The following is a 21,695-nucleotide window of genomic DNA, read 5'->3' as shown; positions in this document are numbered from 1 at the left end:
TGAAGTCCCCACTAAACCTAGCCTTCATTATCTGAGCTGCATGGGGACCTGCCAGAGTCCTGTCTCGGGGCTCCCTCTGACGGAGGGGAGGGTGCTCTGTGGTGTCCAGAGCCTGGGACCTGTTCATTTTGAGGCCTGGCACAGCCCCTCTCCGGAGTCCGAGGCATGCTCTCAGCACACCTGGGTGCTCCGCAACCCCAACCCCTGCTGTTTCCGGCCTTGGATGCCCTCGTGCTCGCCTCCCCTGAGTCTGCTCAGCTCTTCCCTTCACCTGTTTGGGCCATCCGGGCACACACTACACAGGCCCAGGGACAGAGGAGACCTGGCCCGGAATCTTCCATGAGGGAGGCTCAGGCTTCCCTCCAGAGAGCCCAGTGGGAACAACTGCCTGGCATGGGGCCCAGGGCCTGTCTTCTGGGCCCCTTGTTTCATGGGTAATCCAGAGGATTGGGGTTTTGGCCTCACCCTTGGCCTTCTCCTCACAGGCCTTACCTACTGGCTCCCTTCTTGTGACAAGCTGCTGCTCTGGGCCTGGAGCTTCCTGGGAACCTGCCTGGGCTGGGAAGACTTGCCAGAGTGCACCTTGTGCTTTTCCGGGCCTGGGCTCAGGGTGGGGGGTGGGGGACAGGATATTCACTTCCTAAGGCCTAGAAATCCAGGGCACTTGTCCCTGAGACGTGGCCCACGTGAGCAGCCCAGAGGAGCCCCCGGTGGCTTCAGCTGGAGGAAGACTAGAGCAGCCAACCCCACCCCCACCCCCCAATACGCACTCCTGAGCGTTGGTGTCACCTGGAACCGAAGAGACCGTGCTTGGGCCTTAGGAAGAGATGAGATTTTAATCCGATCTTATGTAAATATTAAGCTCTGCGGAAGGAAGCCATAGCAGGAAGGCTGGAGATGGGGATCCTGGTGGGTGGGGTGGGTGGGGCATGCAGCTGCCCTTAGGGGATTTGATTTTAAGTGAACTTGGGGATGATGCCTGGTAAACATCCCTTGAGTTGGGGCTCATCGTATAGAGGGAGCAGGCACCGTCCCTCAGCATTTCTGAGGCCGGTCTTCTCGGCGGGGAGCTTGCCTCTAGCTGCGCATGGTGGGCCTACGGCACGCCCAGGGCTACAGGAGAGCAGGTGTTCCTTCCCTAGAAATGTTTGAGGGGAATGGGTCAGGGCAGGTTGGCCTGGGGACCAGAAGCAAACTTCCGCATTTATTTTGAAACTGTTCTTGGACTTGCTGTGTCAGAGCAGAGCCTCTTCAGTCCCTTAGGTCATAGAAAGCAGCAATGGGAGCAGCTGAGCCTGGTGCCCTTAAGTCGGGGGCTGGGGGGCCGTGCCGGGGTCCACTCATGTTCCCAGTCCCCCTCGGGCTGCACTACCCCAGGCCAGGATGCCATCCAGGGGCACAGACCTAGGACTGTGCATGCCTCTGTGTGCATTTGCGTGACAGGCTGTAGGGGTGTGTCCCCCTGCCCACTCCCCCCCACCCACGGTCTGAGGCAGTCGTGCCATATTTGGTGTTCTGAGCCGAGGACGGTGGGCCCGGCTGTCACACAGGAACTAAGACAAGCTGGGTCTCAGGGCCTGGGGAGGAGGTCCTGGTGCCAAGAAGAGGATGGGATTGAAAGGAAGGTGGCATTGTTCAGGACGGACTCCCCTACCCACATTCTTGGCTGGATAGTAGAGCATCCCATAGGCCGCAGCGTGGTGTAGCCATTCCCAGACCGGAACCCTGAGATCCTCGGGGGTTTTGCAGAGAAGCTCTCTCCGGCTTTCCTCACCCTTACCCCGCACCCACTTGGGAATCTTGTGGCAGATGAGAGCACCAGTCCTGCAGACAGAAGTTTCCAAGAGGCCTAGGCCACTCCCACCTCATCCTCAGGTGCTGTGGTCCCTGATCAGGGACTGGAAAGGAGTGGGGACGTAAGGCCACTGGGCTGTGCTTGTGCTGGGGCGCCCCGAGAACCTGGCCCAGAGCCACATGGGGTGGGTGGAGTGTCCGTGGGGTCAGAATTGTCCAGATTTGCACTGCCTTGGCCCCAAGGCCAGCTGGCCTAGTCCTCCTTGGGCCTCTCCACGGTGAGAAATGTGTCCACAATTGCTGGCTGGCGCTCCGGGTCACCAAGTGGTTGCTTCTCTCGGTTCTGCTCGGCCCTGGTTCGTGTCCAGGAGGGGGAGCGCAGACAGCCAGCCCGGGGCAGTGGGTGCAGGCCTGACGGGAACACGGGGGTCAGGTCACTCCTGCAGCTACTGGGCTGGGCCTGTGTGTGTCTGGCCACACACTGGGGTCCCCTGGATGCTTAGAAAACACAGATGCCAGGCCACCAGTAATGTGGACTTGTGGGTCCGGGTGCAGCCCGGGCAAAGGCTTTTTTGATGCCCAAGGAGGGTCCCTGCGTGGCCGAGACCCACACCCTAGGTGTGAGCCTGGCCCCAGCAGCCAGCTGGTCCCTTACCCTCCCAGGGTGCAGGCTCTACAGGGCTGGGATCTGAGCACTCCCTTCCCACCCCGACCTGCACAAGGTGTAAGAAGGGAGAGAAGAATTGGTCCCTGGGTCCCTGTACCCCCACTGGCGGCCTTGCCATTTCTGGGGCCCTTGACGTCTTGGGCCAAGGGCAACACTTCCTCAGGAACCAAAGGGGAAACTAAGGCCTGAGCTGTGGAGCCAGGGCTGATGAAGGCCACCCCACTTTGCTTGGCCTGACTTGTGATTAAATTCACATGTAGTAAATTTTACTTTTGATGGGGACTATGACTTTGGCCTTTTGTTGGCATTTGGAAAGGAAATTGAGGAAAACAGAAAAATTCCTTGATGTTGGGCAAGTAGACACGTAAAATGCAAAAATACTGAATGAGATGGTGCAGTGACAAGCACCAATTTTGACACACGTGTGAGAAAAATATTTTCAAAAATAGGGGTTGTGGAGAGCCGTGTTCCATGGGCTGGGGCCCCAGAACCGCCCACCACTCGCCGCGCCCCAACACCAGCCCACCTGCTGGCGATTCACCGGCCAGGCTCTCGTCGTCTGAGTCAGCAAAGACCTCGGCCAGCTCCTGGTCGGACATGTCGGTCAGCTCGGTGAGGTCCAGGAGGTCAAAGTGCACCTCCAGGGAGGAGACGCTGCTCAGGGGCTCTGCAGGGCGGGCGGAGGGGGCTGCTCATAATGGGCACAGTCTGGCCTCCCAGGGACACCTTCCCTCCCCCTGCCGCCGCCGAAGCCCCCGGGAAGAACCAGAGCTCTGGGCAGAGCCCTGCGGGGTCAGGGTAAGATGGGGCAGAACCCCCATCCCCCCATCGGCTCTCCACACTCAAGACTGAATGCCTTCTGGGTCCCCCATTTTGCAGATGGTATAGCCAAGGCCACAGCCCGAGCTGTAAGAGCCCAGCCGCAGCACCCCTCCCCCACACACACCTGGGGGAGTGTTTGGACAGGATGTGGACCTGACCCTCCATCCCCCAGGGGCTCACCGTCCCTCCAGAGTACATGCTGGGCAGGTCAGCTGTACTTACGCCTCCTCTCTGTGACCTGCAGGAGCCCCGGGGCTGGTATTGGGATGCCCACCTCCTCCTCGGCCGTGGGTGAGCGGTAGCTCTCCCCTGCCCCGTGGGCCAGGGTGCCCAGGGCTGCCTGTGGTCCCTCCACCTCCTGAACGGTTTCTGCAACAAAGACGGAAGGTGTTACCTGGGAGGAGAGATGCCGGTGGGGAAGACGGGAGTCCGTGGCTCACTGAGCCCTCCTCTGAGGCTCCGGGCGGCGACCAGGGTAGCCTGGGGTAGTCTTGGGCTGGGGTCCCAGACAAGGGCCACTGGGTGCAGGAGGAGGGGAGTGTGCAACACTGTTACCTGTCTCTACTTTCAGGTCCAACCAACCGGTCCATGTCACTTTTGCATTTCCTTGCCTTTTGGGGCTCTTTGATCCAGAATGGCCCCTGCTTGCCTGTCTGTCCTCTGATGCACTTACAAAAATGCACGTTCTGTTTGAATGCATAATGATTTATTTTCATAGTAAAAGAGACTGGGGGATATTTCTCTAGGTTTCTTCTATGTAATTTTTTTGGAAGATTTAATTGCTCATTTTTTACATATGACAATTTTTTTTTTTTTTCAGTTGAGAGCAGTAGGCCCTGGGGGCAGTCTGCTTGGTAGAGACTGCCGCTCAGAGATGGACCCCTGCCCCATAGAAGCACCAACCCCACCCTTCTGTTGTTTGGGCCAACACCTTGACCTCTTAGCTCACATCCCTCCATCCAAATTTCCTACCAGTTCCTCCAGAATGTTCCAGAGCCCATCCACATCTCCCCCTCCTGCTGCCTCACCTTGTCACTCCCCGAACTCAGCCAAAGAACCTGTTAGGCATGTCCCCTGAGGCAGCTGGATCCCTTGGCTCCCCCATGGCCCCATTGTGGCCCCATAGAGTGAACAGATGCCCTCTGCCTCCCCTCAGCAGTGCTCTGTGATGCACCAGGATCTTCTCTAGGAGAGCCCAATTGGGCCCCCAGCACCAGGAGCTGCCTGCCACGGGTGGGCCTTTCCTCAGCAGTGCAGTCAGCAGCCAGGATGCTGCCCAGCAGGTCCCATGTCTAAAGGGTCTCCAGCAAAGTGGGAAGATAGGCCATCCATTCACAGCTGTAGAGCTGGCTGGGCAACACCTGGCCTCCTCTGGGAGGGCACCACCCTCCCTGGGAAGTGTGGCTGAGGGAAGATGGGCCTGGGGACCTGCCCATGCTATTCATGTCATCACATGGGGTTTGGGGCTGGCCAGGCTGGACGGTGCTCAGGGTATCTGGTTTCCACTTCTCTGCTGCATTTGGAACGTGACTTCTGAGTATCCTCGAAGGGTAGAGTTACACCCACCACTGTCCTGGCCCGCCCAGCCCAGCAAGTACACCTTCCCACCCAGAGGGCACGAGAGATGTAATTCAGACCCTGCTCTGAGCTGGGGTGAGCAGGGGCCCCTGCCTTGAACCTCTCCATCCATCCCTGGCGAGAGTCCTTGAGGAGCCTTTACTCTGTGGGGCTCGGGAACCTGCTTTGTTTCCTTGAGTGGGGAAGTACAGCACCTGGTCCCTCTCTCTGAGGGTGTAGGACGGGCTCACATCACGCTGGCCTTTGCTGTCATAATTGTGAGATGCTTCCATGCACATGGCTCATGGTGATAGGTGAGGCAGGGGGACACGGTAGGGGATACACATCACACAGATGTCATCAGGACTTTGCTACTCTCGGAGAAGCCGCCAAAGGGTTTTGAGCTGAGTAGGACAAAATCTACCTCCATTTTTAGGAGATGCAGGCTAGGTGGGAAGGATAAAGTCCACAGGTGTTGAGACAGTACAGGGTGAGGGGCAAGCACCACTATAGATGCTGGGGTTCAGGGGTCTTAGACGGCCTAGACTGTTGCACTGTTAAGCCCATTTTGACAAATGTCAACATCCCTGAAAGAGCCAAGCATCTACGGTCAATGGCATCATGGATGATGAATAAACAAAATGTGGTCCATCCACACAAGGGGATGTTACTCAGCCATAAAAAAGAAAGCACCGACACAGGCTACAACATAGATTGAGTCTTGAAAACATTATGGTTAAGTGCAGGCAGCCGGTCACAAAAGGCCATGCATTATAACATTTATATGAAATGTCCAGAACAGGCGAAACCACAGAGAGTAGAAAAGTAGATTAGAAAAGACATAGACAGTAGATCGTTGGTGGTTTCCAGGAGCTGGGGTGTGTGTGGAATGGGGGGTGACTACTAGTGGGTATGGGGTTGCTTTTCAGGTTGATGAAAATATCCTAAAATTAGATGGTGGTGGTGGTTGCACAATTTTGTAAATATACTAAAGGCACTGAACCTTATGCTTTAAAAGAGTGAATTTTATGATAAAAGAAATCCTCAGTGGAAACAAAGGTTGATTTTGGATGGAATTGAAGGGCAAATCCAGGAGGACCTAAGACATCAACTAACATTTGCTGTGCACCTACTGTGTGCCAGGCACCAGGCTCAGAGGCTGGGAGTAGGTAAGAGAAGTGTGACCTCTAGGACCTAGGCTTAGTCCTAGCACACAGTAGGTGCCAAACATAAATGTTTGTCCAATGAATGAACAAACCCAAGACCCCACCCCAGAGTTTCTAAGCAGCTGTGCTAGGAATCACCTGTCCATGGCTGAGGCCCACAGCTCTTCCTGGGGTAGGAAACAGGAGTGATCGCAGAAGCAGGCAAGGGGTGGGGCTGCTTGGTGCCAGGCTGAGCAGGGGCACCCGGGGCCAGGCTGTGGGGTGGCAACACCGTGATTCTCAGCATAGCCCCCATCAAGCCCCTGCAGGGGCCACTGGTGCCCTGACCTGTGCAGGCAGCAAAGCAGTGCCCCATGGGGACTGCAGTTACCACGGTTACCACAGTTCCGCCCCCAGCACCAACGGCTGATGTGAGTGGATATGATAGGGTTACCTTGCACTAGGCTGCTGACCTATTTTCCAGCCCATTTGTGTGAGAACTTGGCCCAAATCTTAAGTTCCCTGCTGTGTGCCCTGGGCCTTGCCCTAAGCATCGAGCAGGTGCTCTGCATGAACGGATGAACAAATTAATGAAGTGAATAAATGAATATCATATACAACAAAATGGCAGTGGGGAGGCAGAGATGGTCACAGAGATGGGCCCCTGTACGCTATTTCCCTAGCCCCTTGTCCTTGGACGTCGAGGATGCCGGGTGGGCCGTGCCAAAGCGCAGCCTCCTGAGTGCAGGGCCGTGGCCTCTCTCTCCCTGTGGCCGTTCGGACAGACTTGGAGTTGGGTGGGTCCAGAACCTGGGTTTACCAAAGGCCCCACTTGGGGCCCTTCCAAGAAGCGCACTTCCTTCTCATCTCCATGTCTGGACACTTTGATATTAAGAAATTACTGCTAATTCGTTTAGGTGCAAAAATGGGATTTTCATTATGCTCTATGAAAACCTTATCTTTTAGAGACACTCTGAGGAATACTTACAGATGAAATAACATGTCGAGATTGGCTACAAATTACTACTGAAGGGTGGCTGGTGGTGGTCTGGTTGAGCAGGCTGGGAGGTGACACACGGAGCTTTACCACATTGTTCTACTTTTCTGTGTGTTCCACATGCTCCAGAATCAAGTTTTCAGAAGTCCGTGAACTGAGAGAATGATGGTCACAGCCCTCCACCCATGATCTTGAGAGATCCCACGGCAAGGGGATCACCAGGCCACTGTGTAGGCAGGAAATGGCTCCACAGAATGTGAGCCCTCTGGGGCCCCCTCTGCTCCCACCCCGACTCCTGCAGAGTAGGCACCTGATAAATACATCTCTGTGCATGGAATGAGTACGTGAGATTCCTAAACTGGAGGATCATGAAGCCCCTCTCCCCAGCGCCTTCCTTCCCTGTCTCACTCAGGGCTCCCACAGTCCTGCGAGGGAAGTGAGTCTGTCCCCACTGACAGAAGTGGACATGGAAACTGAGGGCCAAGCTGCTTTGCCCACATCTCTCACAGCTCTGTGCTCTCCAGCCCTTGCCCTCCAAACCTTTCCCATCACGTCCCCACATAGCCGCCTCTGGGAAATCCTGGGGTCCTGGGACTGTCAGTGGCAAGAAAAAGCTGGATCCCTTAAACAAGGGACAAAACAAAGAAAACCCACACCCACCAGCTCTGGGTGTGTCGGGTGGTGTTTGCCGGGTGGGTGACAAGGGCCCTCAGACAGCTGTCTGGGCTGCACCTGCCCAACTCAGACTGCAGACACAGCAGTGGGTGGGCCCGTGGCTTCAGGACACCCCCCTGGGGGCCATCCCTTTGGGCTCCAGATGAGATTGCTGACGTGGCTGGGGTCCCTCCTCAGGTCCCTGTGTGGTCAAGAGTGGCTCCCTGGGATGGGACCTCCAGGAAACCCATGATGCGTCTGGGGCCTAGCCAGGCCGGTGGAGGCGCTCATGGCGCCGAACACTTTTCCTGAAAAGGACTCTTGAGGTGGGGGTTCCTAGAGTTTTCCTCCCGTCACCAGCTGCCGCCCTGACCGAGCGGGACTCCAAAGAGGGGAGACCTAGGTAGAATCTCAGACGTCAGAGTCGCCGAGAGCGGACATGGGCTTCGAGGAGGCCTCCTTCCGTGCATACCTGCCCTCCCAGATGTGAGCGCCCCTGGGCCTCGCCCTGGCCGACAAGCCCTGCAAGCGTGGGGCAGGCCCCCCACCCCCACCCCGGCAGGCCATGCCGGGTGCAACGCCCTCCTCCCCCCCTCCCCCCGCCCCCGGCCCTATCCCAGCGCGGTGCCCTGCAGGATCCCAGCGGTGGCCTCCCTGCCCTAGCCCCCGGCGAACAAAGCAGATACGCGGCCCAGAAGGGCAGCGCCGACCCCCACGCCTCGCGGAGCTGTACCCCAGACACGCCCCATGCCCAGACCCCCCCGGACCCCTGCTCTGCTGGTTTGGGGTTCAGCACGAAACTCTGGGCCAACCACCCAGGAGCGCGCCAGGCGACTGAAAGCGCAGAGGACAAGGGGGCGGGGACGCGATGTGTGCGCCCCCCGCCTAAAGCGGGGGCCGTTCCCGGGAGGTGCCCCCGGCCTAGCTCCCCCGGCGGCAGGCCAGGCTTTCTCCGGCTCCGGCCAGGCTCAACTCGGAGCTACCGGTGGGTCTTGTGCGGCCCCCGGGAGCGGCCGATGAGTGGGCCAGGGGGGAAGGGGCTGCGGCTGGCTGCGGGGGAAGGCGCAGCTCGGGGACTCCTGGGGACTTGGGGCCGCACTCACCTCCCGGGCCGGCGCCCTCCGGGGTCTCCATGCGGCCGGCGGGGTCTGCGAGGGGCGCGGGCGGCGGCGGCGTCACCCAGCCCGGGCGCCCCTGCAGCTGCGGCGGCGACTCGGCCCCAGCTCGCGGCGCAGCGCATCGGGGCAGCAGCCGGGGGGCCGCGGCGGCAGGGAGGAGCCCGCGGGGCGGGGCGCGCAGCTGCTCCGGGGCCCGGGTTCCCCCTAGCATCCTCCCCCCGGAGCCCCGCAGCACAGGTGCGGCCCCGCCCCGCCCCGCGCGCGCCCCCTGCCGGCCCAGGCTCTGCGGACCACCTCTCCCACCGACCTCCGGGGCTGCGGACCCACCCGCAACCGGCGGCGGCCTCCCATCCTCGGCCCGGCCCTTGCGCCCTCTGCGCCCCCAGCGCGCTCACTTCTCTTGCAGCCGTGCCAACTTTCGTCCATTTGTTCACCCCCAGATATTTATGGGGTGCCGGCTACGTGCCGGCGCCTCGCGGGCCAATGGAGAGGAGGCACAGAGGAGAAGCAAAGGCGGCGCCCAAACCCTTGGCCCCAAAGCAAAGAATTGCAGATTGTGATGAATACTGTGAAGAACACTGCGGGTGGGGCTGGGCGAGAGTTTAATGGCGAGGCCGGATGGGGGCGTGGGTGGGAGATAGGAGGTAGGGAGATGGGAGCGGGCAGAGAGAGGGCCCCGGGAGGGAAGGCAGGGTCTGGGCGCGCTGAGAACGACACGCAAGTCCCTGGAACGCGACCCCGTGCCAAGCTCTTTGTGCACAGTATCTCAGTCATTCCCCCAGAGATCCTAAGAAGACGGTGTCCTGGTTTTCCAGGTGAAGAAACTGAGTACAGAGAGCGTAGGTAAGCTGACCAAGGTTACACAGCCAGGCACTGGAAGCCAAAGGGTCTGAATCCAAGCCCAAAGGCTGCACTTTTATAAAAACAAACCAAACCAAAGAAAAGCATCAGGGAGAAAGAGTTTGTTCCCGGCTGGGAGTGGAAAAGGCCCACAGAAGAGGGAGGTGGGTATGAACTTGGTGTTTGCAGGAAAGGCACCATCTCAAAGGCAGGTGGTCCACATAGCTTCAGCCAACCAAGGCACTCATTGCCCCGTCCAACTCCAGTCATACAGAACCCACAGCCTTCAAGATTGTCAGTCAGCGAGGCTGGCTAATAGTTCCCATTTTTCTTTAGTTTACAAAACAAATGAAAACAAAAACTGCAGTCTGCAACCTTCTAAAATGATTTCATGACCCACTAGAACTGGCCATTGTTGTGAGCCATGGGCCTCCTTGCGATCCCCAAATGGGGAGAGAATGTTCTCTCAGGGAAGAAACTGAATTATAGGGTGGGTGGTGGGGACATAAGCAAGCCAGTCAGTGCCCTAGGAAGCTGGGGCAGTGGATGGGCACTGGCTGTTCAGAGTCAGCTGGGGTGGCAGATTGTAGTTCTCAAAATGGTCAGATCAGTATTTCTGATTCCACTTCCAGAACCTTCCACTCCCATCAAGACACTCCTCCATCGATACTCCTTCTGTTGAACCTGGGCGAGGCTTGTGATGGCTTTGGCCAATAGAGTGTGGCAGAAATGATGCCATGTGACTTCTGAAGTTGGGTCATAAGGGGATTCAGCTCAGGAGGCCCCCCTGGAATCTGGCCACCTTGTGTGAGGAAGCCCAAGCCCCTTGAGAGACCACCTGTGTGTGTTCTGGCCGGCAATAGCCATTAGGCCAGACTCAAGTCTCTCAGCCAATGGGCAGACATGAGACTCCACCTTTGAGCCACCCCTCTGGGGGTGGTCTGTGGAGCTGAGGTGTCCTGTCCCACCGAGTCCTGGCTGAGTTGTAAATTCATGAGCAAGAGAGATATTGCCACTGTATTAAACCACTACTTTTTGGGGGTGACCTGTTATGTAGTCATAGTAACTGTAAGAGCAATTGTTTAATAATTATCCCCATCTGAGAGATGAATAGGTGGATACAGAGGGGGTCTTGTCAAAGGCATCCCAGCTGGTAAGCAGCAAGTGATCTGATGACGGAGGCCAGTGTTTATTTATTTTTAACTTTTCCTTAAGAACATTTTCAAGGGCGCCTGGGTGGCTCAGTTGGTTAGGCGACTGCCTTCAGCTCAGGTCATGATCCTGGAGCCCTGGGATCGAGTCCCTGGCATCGGGCTCCCTGCTTGGCGGGGAGTCTGCTTCTCCCTCTGACCCTCCTCCCTCTCATGCTCTCTCGTTCTCTCTCTCTCTCAAATAAATAAAATCTTTTTTTTTTTTTTAAAAAAAGAACATTTTCAAATAAAAGGAGAGAGAATAGCATGATTAACCTGCATGTACCCATTATCCCATCACCAACATTCAACAGTTACCAACTCATGGCTGATCTTGTTTCCTCCCTACTATCGATCACCTCCCTCCACTGCTGGCTTGTTTTTGTTTTGTTTTGAGTAGGCTCCATGCCCAGTGTGGAGTCTAACAGGGGGCTTGAACTCATGACCCTGAGATCAAGACCTGAGCTGAGGTCGAGTCGGACACCTAACCAACTGAGCCACCCAGGCACCCCTGCTAGATTGTTTTGAAACAAATCCTATGCACTATATAATTTCATTTGTAAATACTTCACTATCGATCTCTAAAAGAGAGCCCAAAAATAAATAAATAAAGAGAGTTCACTCTTCTTAAGGACTCTATTATCCTAACATCCAGGCATCTATAGAGTTGATTTTGTGGCCCGGGGTGGTTTACCTGACCACCGAGGAAGCAGGCATTAGGAAGAGCCAGACATAAGACAACATCAGTGGGTCTGTATGTATCAACATTTCCTCTGTGATTTTGCTGGAAACTCAGATGCCATTTATCTGGGCTTCAGAGCTGCACAGCATGATGCTGAATAAAAGTATCTTGAGCCACATATGTGAAGAAAAGGCTCTTTTCTAAGAATCTGAACTCAAATACAATATGAAAAGCACAGGTCACTGTGGGCCCTGTCAGGAGTCCAGGGAGTTGCTGGCCAGGGCTCCCGTGAACTGTTCATCTCTGCAATCCATACCGATAAACTAGGCGACTCTGTTGGTTTTGACAAATGAATTCCCTGTCTGGTTATCCTTAGCTAACCCTCTTATTCTTTTGCCCTTTTTGCTGAAAGGAATTAATGTTAATGCATTTATTTAATTCAGAGATCCCAGACTTCTAAAGCAAAAAAGCCAATCAGCATGAGGCACCTAGCATATTGGGCAGTGTTAAATAACAATAATTACCCCTCTGTGTTACCCAGCTGCACTGTCTTGCCTGCCAACCCTCCTCTGGGGGGCCCTGGCATTGCGGGAGGAGGCCCCTATCAGGCCAGTGGTGTCTGGCTCAGAGGCGCAGGCTCTTGGCTGTCCAGGCACAGTGACATGACCAGACTTCACAAAGGCCTCTGGGCCAGCTATAAGTAAATCATGGCTCTGTGCGAGCCCCACTCCAAAGCAGCCAGGGCTTGGGTGGGCAACCAGAAGCCCCTTAGGGTCATCACTGTGGCTCTCAGATCCCTACCTCTGTGTGTGAGCTGGGGCCTAAGCAAGCCCAACAAGCGAGGCATTTTCCTCCTTGGGTGGGACTGGCCGATCCAAGCTCACCTAAGCCCTTCTTCTGTACTCACACTCTGTCCTCAGTGCAACTCTCCAGGGGGAGAAGATTCTGGAATCTTCTCCATCCCCAAGCAGATGGGAAAACATGACCTGCTGCAAAACCACTAGTTAGGAAGATGCCAATGTAGAGGGTGTAGAAAAAAAGAGGACAAATACTGTGTAAAGACGGGCACTCTCAGCTTTCTGGGTGACAGAGTGATGCACATAGGTAATAGGGTGAAATTCACTTTCGAAATCATATAATGACTAGCGGTTTTCAGAGCAAAAGGTTAGGAAGGGAACCTCAAAACTCTCTTTTTTCCTGCAGTGCCTGTCTGGAAACTTCTGGCAGACGCTTCTCGTTTGTCCTCAATGTCCTCGTCCGTAAGGACAGGGGCCACAGAGGAGGCCTCCTCAGGAAGAGCAGTCTATGTTTGAGAAGGAGACACTTCAGAGCTAGCTGGAAAATATTTTTCTCTCCTATTTTCGTTTTGTTCTGACGGTTTGCAGAAACCCAGCCATCTTCCAACCCCACTCCGACAGCAGGCGGGAGCAATCTTCAAAGGCGGGCGGGGTGGGGTGTGGCCCGTGGGCATAATCTCAGCCCAGACTTGAATCTCGTTTGGATACCTTCTGGGAGCCTGGGGTGGCCGATCCTTCTTTGCTCCCTGTCTCCGGCCTTCGGCGAAAGCATCTTTACCGAGCACCTGCTACGTACTGTTGTAGGCGCGGGACGTAAGAGAAAACAGTTCCTCCCCCCTTCATGGAGCTTAAGTTCTAGTCTCGGACACACGCAAAGTCCCGCAGCGAAATGCGTTTAGGAATTTCGGGGAGATGAAGCGCGTGGTTGATACGGGGCTGCGGGAAAAATCTACCCGACTCTGCAACCCCGGGTTCCGCCCAGTGTGCGTTGCTAGGAACTCGCCTGGGCTGTTGCGAGGGGCTGTCGCGGCCGGCGGAGTCTCGCGAGGATCTCCGAGACTTCGCGCGGGACCGCCCATCGGTTGCCGGGAGACGGCGCAGCCTCGGCGGGGCGGGAGCCGTGTGTCTGCAGGCCGCGGCCGGTCTCGACCCCCGGAGCCATGGTGAGGAGGCGCGGGGACCTGGGGCCTTGGTTAGCCGGCCCTGCGCGCAGAGAGACGACTGGACGGGGAGGCCTGGGTCCCCGGGACCTGTGCCCGCTGAGACCCCAGAGTGGGGAGGCCTGGAGTTCTGGGTTCCTGGCATCGAGGCCTTGGTGCTCTCGTGGCGTCTTCGTGGGGAGAGCACTGGGTGTGCGGATCCCGCACCCTCTTGGAGCTGAGAGATCTGGGCTGTCCAGGATCCGGCGCTCACAGGGGTGCGCATAAACGCGCCCCCCCCCCCCCCCCCCGGGTCTGGTGTGCACGCTTTCCAGAAGACAACCTGGGTCGGAAGGATTTCCTATCTGGAAGGAAGTCTCAGTCCTCCAGATCCTTGGGACCTAGGGTTAGGGGCCTGGAGTACAGTCGGGGGCAGGCGATACCCTAGGACCTCCAGTCTCTGGGATGAAGAGCCTGGGGCGTACCAGAGTGGCTAGAGGTCCGTCTACCCCGAGGCGTCCTGGACAGAGCCTCAGGGTACGGGAGCTGCTCTTTCCTTGGAGAGCCTTGGAGGAGTCAGGCCTGTATGGAGATGAGCAGGGTGGGAGCTCTCTGCCTCGCCAGTTCTTCCTCCCTGTCTCACTACAGGGCCCTCAGCTGCCCCACCACTCTGATAGAGGAGTTTTCAGTAGCTCATTTTCCAGGCAGATGCAGCAGGAGGGGTATGAGCTAGTGGGGAGGACCCCTCTCCAGGAGCTATGCCAAGCCCCTGCATTTGGCTGTGAGTTGCCAAGTAGTTATGAACCGGTGGGACCTTCTCATGGGGTGGACTTCTTGGAGTAGAGGGATTAGAAAGACGGCAGTACGTTAGGAGTGAAGATTTCAGTGCGTGGGTCTTTTAGAATCAACTGGAAAAGGCCACCAAAATACTTAAGTTTATCACTAGCTTGTCCGAATATGGGTGATTTTCCTATTTTCTTTTTGCTTTTCTATGTTTTCTAAGATATCCATGTAAAAATTTTTTTGTAATCATAAAAATGTTAACAGACACGTAGACATACACATATAGAAACATTAATAGAGACATTTAGATGCATACACAGAAATGTTACAGAAACATGGGGATGCATGCACACACAGAAGCATGGGTCACAGAGTTGGGAGAAGTGAAGGCAGAAGGTGGGGATTTGGAAATTCAGTACCTGCTTGAGTGGCCCTTGGGAAGTGAGTGGGGGTGGGAGGTTCTTTCATCTTGTCAAAGTTGTTAGAAGCAGGTGTGACACTAGGAGCCATTCCTGTGTGGTGAACCATTTACAGAGCACCCATGGTGAGTGCTGTCTGCTTCAGCTCTTGACCAGGGTTCTTGGAAGGAGTTTTATATTTGGAAGAAAAGAAGCCTCATGTTACCTGCCTGATCATTGCTGTAGGTCCATTTCTCCTTACACATACCCAATAGTTTCTTGCAGGTTTCGCTATGGTGGTTACAAGCATTATTGTGAACACGGTAACATTTGACAGTGTGCTGTTGGGGTTCTTCCTGGCCAAGTAAATTTTGCATTCATATCCAGGAGGTCTCTGCCACATACCAAGGAGTGGATTTGGAACGAGTTCCCCCCCTTCCTTTCTGAGGGAGAAAATGTTCTCTTCTGAAGAGGAAGATTTGTGCTTGCTTTTCTTTGTGCGTGGTTATGGGTGGGAAGCCTTAGGGCACGGTGATGTGCTCCAGGTGGGGCATGACACAGTGAGCAATAGGAGACAGGAACCAGAATAGGTCCTCCTGTCCCAGTGTGCCTCGGGGGTTAATCAGAGCCAGCCAGATGGTGATGTCTTTAGACAGAGCCTTCCTTCCTTACCCAATCATCTCTTCTTTAATCAAAGGCGCCCAAGAAGAAAGGGAAGAAAGGAAAAACCAAAGGTACCCCGATTGTTGATGGGCTTGCTCCGGAGGACATGAGCAAGGAGCAGGTGAGCAAGGCCTTGGCCTAGTCCTGGGTCGGGATGGGACTGGTGGGTGTTGTTCCAAGTTGTCTCTGGGTGTTTGCCTTTATGAACCTCTTTCGCCGCCCACTGTCTCCTTATCCATCTCCCCTCAGTCTGCTCCTGCACTTCTGTCCAAACCAGGATATGCCTTCTTCCATTTCCATAATTCTCATCAGCTCCAAAGCTATCAAATGCAGTACATATTCAAAAACTAATGATGTAATGTATGGTGATTAATATGATAACATAAAAAAAAAAACAAATGCAGTACGTATTAAGAAAAAAAGCAATATAGCTACATTGAAAATTTTTTAATAGGGTGATAGGAATTTGGAAGGAAATGATTTTCTGATATAAAAACTATTTTTAATTTTCTTTTTTAAAAAGATTTTATTTATTTGACAGAGAGAGCAAGAGAGAGAGCACAAGCAGGGGGAGCAGCGGAGGGAGAGGGAGAAGCAGGCTCCCCGCTGAGCAAGGAGCCCAACGACGCGGGCCTCAATCCCAGGACCCTGGGATCATGACCTGAGCTGAAGGCAGATGCTTAACGACTGAGTCACCCAGGCATCCGTATTTTTAATTTTCTGTGTATCATTTCTTTTTCTTTTCTTTTTTTTTTAAAGATTTTATTTATTTATTTGAGAGAGAGAGTGAGAGAGACAGAGCACGAGGGGGGAGCGGGAGAGGGAGAAGCAGACTCCTGCTAAGCAGGGAGCCCGATGCGGAACTCGATCCCGGGACTCCAGGATCATGACCTGAGCCGAAGGCAGTCGCTCAACCAACTGAGCCACCCAGGCGCCCATCTGTGTATCCTTTCAATTTTACCCTTTTATGTACCTGATGTTCACTGAGCTGTTACCACAATATATGCATATATAGTATTCTTATTTATTTTATTTGCCATTAAACAGTAGGAATTACTTATTTTTATTTTTTTAATAAGCTTTAATTTTTTTTTCTTTTTTAAAAAGGTTTTATTTATTTATTTGAGAGGAAGAAAGAGAGAGGGAGAGCATAAACGAGGGGAGGGGCAGAGGGAGAAACAGACTTCCCGCTGAGCAAGGAGCATTACATGGGGCTCAACCCCAGGACCCCGGGGCGCCTGGGTGGCTCAGTCGTTAGGCGTCTGCCTTCAACTCAGGTTATGGTCCCGGGGTCCTGGGATCGAGCCCCGCATCGGGCTCCCTGCTCAGCGGAAAGCCTGCTTCTCCCTCTCCCACTCCCCCTGCTTGTGTTCCCTCTCTCGCTGTGTCTCTCTCTGTCAAATAAATAAAATCTTTAAAAAATAAAAATAAAAAAATAAACTGTTTCTAACTCAGAGGATGAAAATTTAAAAGTAGGGGCACCTGGGTAGCTCAGTTGATTAAGCATCTGCCTTTGGTTCTCAGGTCATGGTCCTGGGGTCCTGGGATCGAGTCCTGTGTCGGGCTCCCTGCTTGGTGGGAAGCCTGCTTCTCCCTCTCCCGCTCCCCCTGCTTGTGTCTCTCGCTGTGTCTCTCTCTCTCAAATAAATAAAATCATTAAAAAAAAAAAAGACTCAGGACCCCAAGATCATGACCTGAGCCGAAAGTAAATACTTAACCAACTGAGCCACCTAGAAGTCCCAGTAAGATTTATTTTAAGCCACTTGTCCATTTTGATGAAGTTAAGGGCTAGAAAACATAATTATATAATTATAATTTCAATTAAAAGGCTCCTAAAAATTGCAACACATGGTGAACCATGAGAGCAGATATTGTGCCTCCTCTAGGCTCCATGTTGATGACTGACCCGTGAGTATCTGCTAGGGACCTGTTGAGGGTTCCATGTCAGCTCGCGTGTTCGTATTAATAAGCCTAACTTTCTTTTGATAGCTTTTTAAAAAAGATCTATTTATTTATTTGAGAGAGAGAGAGAAAAAGATTCCCCGCTGAGCTCAGGGCCCGACGCAGGGCTTGATCCCAGGATCCTGAGATCATGACCTGAGCCAAAACCAGGAGTCGGAGGCTTAACTGACTGAGCCACCGAGTCTCCCCTCTTTTGATAGTTTTAGAATAAGACATAAGTACAAAGGAGAGTCATGTGACCTGAAGTTGGAGAGCTGGGCAGAGGCCCTTGCACAGTGGTGAAGAGTTGCTTTATTTGATTTGATTTAATTTTTTTAAAGGTGAAAGTGTTTCTTTTTTTTTTTTTTTTAAGATTTTATTTATTTATTTGAGAGAAAGAGCACAGAGGGAGAGTAAGAGGGAGAAGCAGGCTCCCCGCTGAGCAGAGAGTCTGACATGAGGCTTAATCCCAGGACCCCTAGATCATGACCTGAGCCGAAGGCAGATGTTTCACCGACTGAGCCACCTAGGTGCCCCGAGTTGCTTTATTTTACATGCAGAGAAACCATGGGCACTTTAAGAAGATGGTGATGGGTTCAGGTTTGTGTTGGAGAGATCACTGGAGCTTCTGCATGGAGATTGGATTGCACGTCACATTGCCCCAACACTTGAGCTGTTCCTTGTCCCTGGGGGTACAGAACTGTGACACAGCAGTGATCGGTCAGCACAGGGGGACTGACACCTCAGAGCCATCCGGGGTCCAGGCAGGGGTGAGGGACTGGGGACTGCAGTCCATTCTTTGGCTGGTTACCCTATGGACATTGTGCCCCAGGGTGGTATGTTTTCTGATTTTTATTTTTATTTTTATTTTTAAGATTTTATTTATTTATTTGACAGAGAGAGAGATAGCGAGAGCAGGAACACAAGCAGGGGGAGTGGGAGTGGGAGAGGGAGAAGCAGGCTTCCTGCCAAGCAGGGAACCCGATGTGGGACTCGATCCCAGGACCCTGGGATCATGACCTGAGCCGAAGGCAGATGCTTAACGACTGAGTCACCCAGGAGCCCTGTTTTCTGATTTTTAAAGAGAAGCTAAAAATCTGTATATTTATAAGAAACCTAACTATTGAGTGAAATCTGACACCATGAGCCGCTCAAAGTAGGTAGGAGCCTGGATGCCCCAATTCTTTTTTTTTTTTTTAATTTAACTTTTACTTATTAACATACAGTGCAGTATTGTTTTCAGGAGTAGAGTTCAGTGATTCATCACTTCCATACAACACCGAGTGTTCATCTTAACAGGTTCCCTCCTTAATGCCCATCACCCATCTATCCCATCCCCCTCAACCTTCCCTCCATCAACCCTCAGTTTGTTCTCCATTGTTGTTGTTGTTTTTTTTTAAGAAGAGGAGACCCCCTTCCTCTATTTTTTTTTTTAAGATTTTATTTATTTATTTGACAGAGAGAGAGAGAGACATAGCGAGAGAGGGAACACAAGCAGGGGCAGAGGGAGAGGGAGAAGCAGGCTTCCCGCTGAGCAGGGAGCCTGATGCGGGGCTCGATCCCAGCACCCTGGGGTCATGACCTGAGCTGAAGGCAGACGCTTAACAACTGAGCCATCCGGGTGCCCCTGTTCTCCACTGTTAAGAGTCTCTTATGGTTGGGGCACCCGGTGGCTCAGTTGGTTAAGCTTCTGCCATTGGCGAAGGTCATGATCACGGGGTCCTGGGATCAAGCCGCACATCGGGCTCCCGGCTCAGTGGGGAGCCTGATTCTCCCTTTCCCTCTGCCCTTCCCCCCTGCTCATGCTCTCTCTCTCACTCATGCTTTCTCTCTCTCTCTCATGCTGTCTTCTTCTCTCAAATAAATAAATAAAATCTTTTTTTTAAAAAAAAGAGTCTCTTATGGTTTATTTCCCTCTCTCCCTTTCCCCCACCCCGCTTCCCATATGTTCATCTGTTTTCTTTCTTAAATTCCACATATGAGTGAAATCATATGGTATTTGTCTTTCTCTGACTTATTTCACTTAGCGTAATAACCCTCTAGCTGCATCCATGTTGCAAATGGCAAGATTTCATTCTTTTTGATGGTTGAGTAGTATTCCATTATATATATGAACCACATCTTCTTTATCTTTTAGTACCATCTTCTTTTAATACCATCAATTGATTGACATCTGGGCTCTTTCCATAGTTTGGCTATTGTGAACATTGCTGCTATAAATGTTGGGGTGCATGTACCCCTTTGAATCTGTATTTTTGTATCCTTCAGGTAAATACCTAGTAGTGCAATTGCTGGGTCATAGGGTAGCTGTATTTTTAACATCTTGAGGAGCCTCCAAACTGTTTTCCAGAGTGGCTGTACCAGCTTGCATTCCCCTCAACAGTGTAGGAGGGTTCCCCTTTCTCCACATCCTCGCCAACATCTGTTGTTTCCTGACTTGTTCATTTTTGCCAATCTGACCCATGTGAGGTGGTATCTCATTGTGGTTTTGATTTGTATTTCCCTGATGCCAAGTAATGTTGAGCATTTTTGCAAGTGTCTGTCAGCCACCTGTATGTCGTCTTTGGAAAAGTGTCTATTCATGTCTTCTGCCCATTTCTTAACTGGATTATTTGTTTTTTGGGTATTGAGTTTGATAAGCTCTTATAGATTTTGGATACTAACCCTTTATCCGATACATTGTTTGCAAATATTTTCTCCCATTCTGTAGGCTGCGTTTTAGTTTTGTTGATTATTTCCTTTGCTGTGCAGAAGCTTTTTATCTTGATGAAGTCCCAGGAGTTGATTTTTGCTTTTGTTTCCCTTGCCTCTGGCGACGTAGATGACTAATTCTGGATGGAAATGAAATTCGCAAGGAAGCCAAGAGCCTGCCCCACTTTTCTTTTAAATTTAACCTATTTGCAGATTTGCAGTTGGCTTTGGACCAAACCTTTTTGACTGTTAGCTGGTCTTTTGGTTTTGTATATTTTTTTGCTTAACATATATCTTAAAATGTGAGTGTTTTTAAATTTAGTAATATTCTGTGAATATGTATATATGGTGCTACACCATTTTCATATCTGTGTGTCTTTGGGCCATATAATCTTCCAGGAGATTTACTCTAATTTCTCAGTCATTTCCCTCTTTAAAATTATCTTAGATTACTACCTTAAAAGAAAATTTTTAAAAAATATTTTATTTAGTCATTTGAGAGACAGAGACAGAGATAGCGACAGAGAAAAGGAGTGGGGAGGGAGAAACAGGCTACCTACTGAGTAGGGAGCCCAACACAGGACTTGATCCCAGGACTCTGGGATCATGACCTGAGCTGAAGGCAGACGTTTAACTGACTGAGCCACCCAGGTGCCCCTTAAGTTTTTTTTTTTTAAAGATTTTATTTATTTGACAGAGAGAGAGAGACAGTGAGAGAGGGAACACAAGCAGGGGGAGTGGGAGAGGGAGAAGCAGGCCTCCCGTGGAGCAGGGAGCCCGATGCGGGGCTCGATCCCAGGACCCTGGGATCATGACCTGAGCCGAAGGCAGACGCTTAACGACTGAGCCACCCAGGTGCCCCAAGTTTTTTTTTTTAAGATTTATTTATTTATTTGAGAGAGAGCATGTGCGTGAGCTGGGGGAGGGACAGAGGGAGAGAGCCTTCAAGCAGACTCCCTGCTGAGTGTGGAGACTGGCAGCGGCTCGATCCCACCACCCCATAAGATCATGACCTGAGCCCAATTCAAGAGTTGGACTCTCAGGCCACCCACGTGCCCCTTCCTTTTAAAATTTTTTGATGTCGTAATAATGGTGTGGCTAATATCTTTGAGCAGAAAGCTCTTGTGTTCTTTTGAGAAATTTCTTTAGTCTAAATTCCCAGGAATGGAATAAAGGATATAATCATTTTATGATTAGTAGCCACATTCAAGGTATTTCTGCTGTTTTCTGAGTGTGTCCTGTCCTTAGAAACTTCCTAGCATCATATTTTAATTTCTCACTTTTGGCTTTTACTTGTTTTTAGGGGAGAGTGGCCCTCCTTTCTTCTTTGCATTGGGTGGGCCCCTGCTGGGTCCTCACGGCTCTGCCCTGCTCGGCAGGTGGAGGAACATGTCAGCCGCATCCGCGAGGAGCTGGACCGTGAACGTGAGGAGCGCAACTACTTCCAGCTGGAGCGGGACAAGATCCACACCTTCTGGGAGATCACGCGGAGGCAGCTGGAGGAGAAGAAGGCCGAGCTGCGGAACAAAGACCGGGAGATGGAGGAGGCTGAGGAGAGACACCAGGTTGAGATTAAGGTAAGTGGGGCTGACCTGCCCATCCCTGCTGGACTTACCACATGGCACAGAGGAGCTGCACAAGGGGTGGGGGGCATTTTCTCTCCTTCCTCTGGGGGTTGCAGGGCTTTGTATCCTTTACAGTGGGAAACAGGTATTTTTTGTAGAAGGGTATGTGTGTGCAGGGGAGCCCGCATGTGCAGGGGTGTGTGAGTGTGCAGGTGTGTGTGTGAGTGTGCAGGTGTGTGTGTGCAGGGGAGC

At 52.6% G+C, this 21,695-nt stretch overlaps 2 protein-coding genes across 14 annotated transcripts in view; one reads left to right on the top strand and one right to left on the bottom strand.

Moving 5' to 3' along the window:
- The window catches only part of GAS8 (growth arrest specific 8), a 57,184-nt gene that overhangs the window by 24,505 nt on the left and 10,984 nt on the right, over window positions 1-21,695 (top strand). For 10 of the 13 annotated variants that reach the window (XR_004682799.1, XR_004682798.1, XR_004682797.1 and 7 more), the window contains 2 exons: window positions 15,281-15,367; window positions 21,258-21,455. Coding sequence is in view for 10 of the 13 variants with exons in the window: in XM_035024526.1 (XP_034880417.1) it covers window positions 15,281-15,367; window positions 21,258-21,455 (285 nt within the window). In the remaining 3 variants the exon portion in view is untranslated. Of the gene's footprint in view, window positions 1-13,135; window positions 13,427-13,656; window positions 13,681-15,280; window positions 15,368-21,181; window positions 21,456-21,695 lie in introns of those variants that run through there. The other 3 variants (XM_035024535.1, XM_035024536.1, XM_035024537.1) reach the window with 3 other exon arrangements.
- On the bottom strand, window positions 1,878-8,793 carry DBNDD1 (dysbindin domain containing 1). Its single transcript, XM_035024541.1, has 4 exons — window positions 8,740-8,793; window positions 3,506-3,652; window positions 2,988-3,128; window positions 1,878-2,205 (listed from the first exon to the last, which is right to left on the bottom strand). The coding sequence occupies exons 1-4, from the start codon at window positions 8,768-8,770 to the stop codon at window positions 2,048-2,050; spliced, it is 477 nt and encodes a 158-aa protein (XP_034880432.1). The 5' UTR covers window positions 8,771-8,793; the 3' UTR covers window positions 1,878-2,047.

The sequence above is a fragment of the Mirounga leonina genome, unplaced genomic scaffold, assembly GCF_011800145.1.
Source record: "Mirounga leonina isolate KUSES-001 unplaced genomic scaffold, KU_Mleo_1.0 Mir_180, whole genome shotgun sequence".
NCBI lineage: Eukaryota > Metazoa > Chordata > Mammalia > Carnivora > Phocidae > Mirounga > Mirounga leonina.
Note: the sequence above shows the minus strand (reverse complement) of the source record. Positions and strands in the feature narration are given on the sequence as shown.

Coding starts and splice junctions, on each gene's coding strand:
- DBNDD1 (XM_035024541.1), bottom strand. CDS start 8,770: ATGGAGACCCCGGAGGGCGCCGGCCCGGGAG. Junction 3,653..8,739: donor GGAGGGCGCCGGCCCGGGAG/GTGAGTGCGGCC, acceptor TCTTTGTTGCAG/AAACCGTTCAGGAGGTGGAG. Junction 2,206..2,987: donor GGCCGGTGAATCGCCAGCAG/GTGGGCTGGTGT, acceptor TGTTCCCGTCAG/GCCTGCACCCACTGCCCCGG.